Source organism: Sinocyclocheilus rhinocerous, unplaced genomic scaffold (assembly GCF_001515625.1).
Source record: "Sinocyclocheilus rhinocerous isolate Xijiao unplaced genomic scaffold, SAMN03320098_v1.1 scaffold451, whole genome shotgun sequence".
Lineage (NCBI taxonomy): Eukaryota > Metazoa > Chordata > Actinopteri > Cypriniformes > Cyprinidae > Sinocyclocheilus > Sinocyclocheilus rhinocerous.
The window spans coordinates 308153-313838 of NW_015657491.1; the positions used below are offsets into that span (position 1 = coordinate 308153).

Genomic DNA, 5686 nt, shown 5'->3' on the forward strand with positions numbered 1-5686 from the left:
GGGGGTCCGGTGGGTCTTCCCTGATGCTGTTATCATCGTCACACAGCCACTCCTCACAGCAGCGTCCCGGCGGCGTCTCCAGACGAGGGTTGGCACAGTGTCCGTGGGGCAGAGGGATGTTGTGTGGACACAGCGGCATACAGCCCACCACACCATCCATACAGCTGCACTGGTGCTGACAGCTGGGCTGGAAATCCTCTCCGTGCTGATACACACCACCAGCAAACTCACACGGACGTCCCTGAGCCTCAGCTGAGACATGCACACAATAAACGTCACGCATTTCAGCAGTCAAGAGCCTGGGATGTAACAACTCTGTGCTTAATATTTAACATGCTGGAATCCAGACATATAAAAATGATCTAACAAATATTCTAATCTTTTTTGGGTCACACTGGGTCGGATTAATATTAATTAAAACATTCATTTACTGTAGGATTAGTGTTTGGATTAGTGTTAGTTGCTTGTAATTACACATAATTATTGTGTTATTAATATAGTAAATGCTTGTAACTTGTAACAAGGACACATTAAAATAAATTGTTACCCATTGTTGGAGTAAAACTTGCAAAGGCTTTGGAATAACAAGAAGTTAGCAGGCAGACGATTAAGTTTGGGTTTATAAAAAAATAAATAAATAGCTTCTTATAAACAATTTGCTTAATTTGTAGTTTGCAACTATTGCTTTTGCATACACACACATTATATGTATGTATATATATATATATATATATATATAACAATCAAAAACAAAATGAAATGTTCTATTTTTAGGTTAAAATTGCAGTGAAAGTGAAAATTTCCTAATTTTATCATATATTGTAAATGTATTATAAATTTATAGCTTTTATATTATGATTTTAAATTTATATAATATAATATATACATGTTTTAAAATTATTTCTTATAAACTTATTATAGGGAAGGTGTCCTGCTTCTAATTATGCATCATTTACTTTTATTATTATGGTAAATAAATGTAACTTGTAACAAGGATACGTTACACATTTCTGGAGTAAAACTAGCAAAGTCCTTGGACTAACAGCAAGTCAGCTGATCGAATTAAGAAATAAATCGTTTCTTATTTAAAATTCTTTAAATAACTTTCAAATTATAACATTTGTAATTTTTCACTGCTGCGCTGGCAACTATATATACAGATTTTATATGTATATTTTAGAAAAGGTTTCTCTACAATGTTTCACATGACATCAGTATCGGGGACAGTGATTCTTTGCTATTTATTTATATATTTATTTATTACAAATTGTTCAAACAAATACCAAATGACTTTTTTTTTAATCTTCTCAGGTCAAATTACAGAGAAAGTGAAAATCCCCTGATTTTAATATAACTTATAGATTATATAATGATATAACATTCTTATATAATTTATTATATATTTATTATAGAGAAGGTACCCTATAGTTTACCTTTTAAACTTAAAATTTTTTAAAAGATGTAAATCAAAAGAAAAAAAATACACAATTAAAATCATTGAAGGGAACAGAAAAGTTCTCCTAACTGAATAGTCACCCACTAACACTCATTAATGTTATCTGTCTCAGCGATGTGTTTTTCTTACCTCTGCAGAGACCACGCCGAGGGTCCCCTCCGGCCCCTAGGTGGCAGCGCAGGCCCTTGATGTGGTCACAGGGTCGGTCAGGGCCACAGTCCTGGTTGAACTGTTGGGCGCACACCTTACAGCAGCCACACTCATCCAGCACCCAGCTCACTCCGAGCGGACAGGAGGGTGGAGACGGTGGGCAGGAGCAGGGACGGGAACAGCCTCTGGACACCTGCGGGAACAGCAGAGAGACGAGCACACAGCTTCAGCCCTTCACTTCATTACATAAGGCCAGCAGTCAGAAATGAAAGGCTTTCACAGAGATGACAGTGTAGGAGTTGTCAGGCCAATGTTTTTGTAAGTTTGTATGAGTGGGTTCGGCTGTGTTTATATAATACACTCACTTAGGTGTCTGTGTTTGAAATGTGACTGTAGAATCGAATCATAATATACACTGTAAGATAAACTGTGCCGTTGCTACCATTAGAAGCTATTTCTACCTGATGTGATCCCCATAAACAAATACTTTCTTGATGCAATCTATGCTCAAAAGTTCATGTTTATAAAATTAAAATATTAAAGTAAAATTTTAAAATTAAAAAAATAAAAACTGATTAAAAATAAATGTATTTCATACACATATTTTTTAAAATAATGATTTTGAATAAAAGTCTTATGCTCACTAAGGATTATGCTCACATTTGTTTGATCAAAAATACAGTAAGAAATGAAATATTATTGCAATTCAAAAGAACTATTTTCTAGTTGAATATATTTTAAAATGTAATTTATTCCTGTGATGCAAAGCTGAATTTTCAGCATCATTACTCCAGTCTTCATGATCCTTCTGAAATCATTCTAATAGGCTGCTCAAGAAACATTTATTATTATTATCAATGTTGAAAATAGTTGTGCTGCTTAATATTTTTGTGATACATTTTTTCAATATTCTCTTAAGAACAGAAACTTCAAAAGAACAGCATTTATTTGAAATAGATACATTTGTAACATTACTGTCTTTACTGTCACTTTCCATCAATTTAATACATCCTTGCTGATTAAAAGTATTCATTTCATGTCTTTTTGACACTAAACTTTTGAACAGAAGTGTATATTTTGACTTTCAACATTTTTTTTTAATATATTTGTATAAATTTAAAATAAATTCAATCATGTACAATTTAGCTTTTACCACATGAAACACGTTTTTAAAACGTTTTTATCTTCATATGTCAAGGAAACAACATATTTTTTGGGGGGGGTTTGCACACACTCAATCAGTTTTCAGAACGTCTGAAATAGAATAGATCAAATTACTTGAGCTGAAATCTAACAAATATCTGCTTCCATTATTTAAAAATGTTTTATCCTTAATAAATAGAAATGAATTCACATAAGGAAGTATCAGAGTACAACAACAATAGCCGGTTTGTAAGGAAGGAGGGGAAAAAAATTGTCCTACACAGCCTTCAACAGATTTCTTCTGCAATGTCTAAGTTACATGTGTGCAACATACTGGCTCCAATCTACTCACCTCTATTTCAGCTGGGCATACGACAAACATCAATACGGTGCAAATAACAGCCAGAGTCCTCTGATTCCTTCCAGAATACATTTCCAAGCTTTCCAAAAAATTAATACCAAAGTTAAAAAAAAAGTACAAATCCCCAGTGCAAAAGCAGGTTTATCCCCTTTTATTCTAAATGACTCCAAAGAACTGAGAGGGCAAATGTTCCAAAGCTAGTCCAGTTACAAAACGCATCAGTCAGACTAGTTACTAAGCTAAAGGTATAGCAAGACTCAAACACAGATGCCTTGTCAGTTTTACGGAGCATTTCCAAAGAGGCAGGTCACCTTATAGAGCCAGCGCGAGAGACTGACATCAGCATGGTCGGAGCAGTAGGAGTGTGTCTTCATAATGAGGGGATCCCTTATTATTTGTGTTGCTGGAGCTCTAGGGAGCAGGGTGTGAATGCAAAACTGCAAAATGAGACTGGCGATCTCAGTAGTGTGGATTACAAACGACAGTTAAATTAAACAAATCCACCGAGACACTTAAAGGGGTCATATGATGCGATTTCAAGTTTTCCTTTCTCTTTGGAGTGTTACAAGCTCTTGGTGCATAAAGAAGATCTGTAAAGTTGCAAAGACTAAAGTCTCAAATCCAAAGAGATATTCTTTATAAAAGTTAAGAGTCAACCACGCCCTCCTAAAACGGCTCGTTCTAACACGGCCCCACATATCTACATCACTATGTGGAAATATTAGCATAATGCCGCCCAAACGTGCACGCAAAGAAAGAAGGCGTGGTTTCAGGAACAGCAGCAGTGTTGATGCTGCCATGTCAGGGAGACGTTGTGATTCTGTTACACCAAATAATGATCTTTAAAATAGCATCATATGACCCCTTTAATACAGAGCTAACAAACGCGCTCAAGCAGGGTGTTCACCTGACCACACGGTTTAGTTTAATTGGCTGTTTGTTATGTGTTACGAAAGCCGCCCTGGAGAGCTTAAAAACATTGTCATAATAGTGGAACAATTGAGAAGGGAACTCCAGCCGTTTTCTCTTTGGATGGGAAGTCCTGATGAAGATGCAAAGGAAAATCCCCATAAACAATTCAGCTCTCACACACGCTTCCCACTCATACACGAAACACACTTCTACTTTCCTCGCACACCGAGCGCTTCCTGTTGCGCTTTCTCACTTCCTCTAACCGTTTCCTACCAGCGGCTACATTCAGGAAACTCCGGCCGTTCACACAGGTTCCCGTGTTTTTGTAGGAAAATCAAAACATTCTCATCATTGTCATCTTGTAGGGACATGAAAAGTGTTTTCTATTCAGTTGCAGTTAGAGCTCTCCGTTGGGCCTCAGGTTTGTGTTATGAAACCCTGGAAGAGAGTAAGATCTCCAGTGTCTGACCTCCAGAGACTGCTTTCATATAACTCATATAACAACTTTCAGGCAGTCACTTCAACACCATTTCTTCTGATTTTTATTGGAATGACACACCTGATTTAACACCAGATTCAAATTTTGATTCAAATATGAGTGATGTATATTTTTAAATAATAATATATGCTTTTATTTAATCAAAAGTGTTAGGAATAGCCTCCAAAGCAACAATGAGATTAAACAGAGAGCAAATGGAGACTTGCAGTAAATTTTGTGCTTTTCAGATTTTTCTCCCGAGAAATAAATCCTAGTAATCTCACGTCTCCCATAGAGTTTAAGACATCTCAACAATGTCTCAAACTGTGCTCAGATTTGTGAAGATATCAAAGTCTGCCTTTAAAAAAATCAAAGGTTTCAAAATGAACTCAAGTATTATTTTTTTTTTTCATATTCTTCCAAGAATATATTATCTGAGCAATCCTCAATTGTGCACTCTTAAAAATACAGGTTCTTTATTGGCATCTTTGCTTCCATAAAGAACGTTTAACACCCATGGATGCTTTCCATTGCACAAAAGGTGCTTTTGCAGAAAAAGTTTCTTTAGATTTTTAAGAGAACAATGGTTCGTTTAAGAACTGTTCACTGAAAGGTTCTTGGGAGAGCCGAAAATGGTTCTTCTATGGCATCACTGTGAAAACCCCCTTTTGGAACCTTTATATTTAAGTCTGTATATCTTTATAGGCTTTATTTTTCTCTAACCATATATAAACAGTTTTAACAGTTATGGCTGTTACCTATTAAATCAATTTCAAAATATAAAAGTAGCTGTAAATAGACACAATATATCATAATGCAATAAACACAAATGAATAGATTATACAGTTCTGTCCTTTCTACTGTCACAACAGTCTTTGATGTAATCACATTTTCATTTAGATGAATAGATGATTTATGCAATAAATCTGAGAGGCTGTGATATTTAATCAAGAGTAACAGCAAAATCCTGCTGAAAACAACACCTGAGATTATGGCCTTATATAGTTTTACACAGTGATATTGCTTTTGTGCAACAGTTAATATTAAAGGGGTCATATGATGCTGCTAAAAAGAACATTATTTTGTGTATTTGGTGTAATGAAATGTGTTTATGCGGTTTAAGGTTCAAAAAACACATTATTTTCCACATACTGTACATTATTGTTTCTCCTCTATGCCCCGCCTT

General features: G+C 35.4%; 1 protein-coding gene across 1 annotated transcript in view; it reads right to left on the reverse strand.

Annotated features, from left to right (window-relative positions):
• The window catches only part of LOC107721104 (protein CYR61-like), a 6010-nt gene extending 2652 nt beyond the window's left edge, over positions 1-3358 (reverse strand). The window contains exons 1-3 of the mRNA XM_016528966.1: positions 3102-3358; positions 1586-1799; positions 13-252 (exon numbers count right to left, since the gene is read on the reverse strand). Of these exons, the coding sequence (XP_016384452.1) occupies positions 13-252; positions 1586-1799; positions 3102-3182 (535 nt within the window). The 5' untranslated portion in view covers positions 3183-3358. The remainder of the gene's footprint in view (positions 1-12; positions 253-1585; positions 1800-3101) is intronic.
• Positions 3359-5686: the final 2328 nt, after the last annotated feature.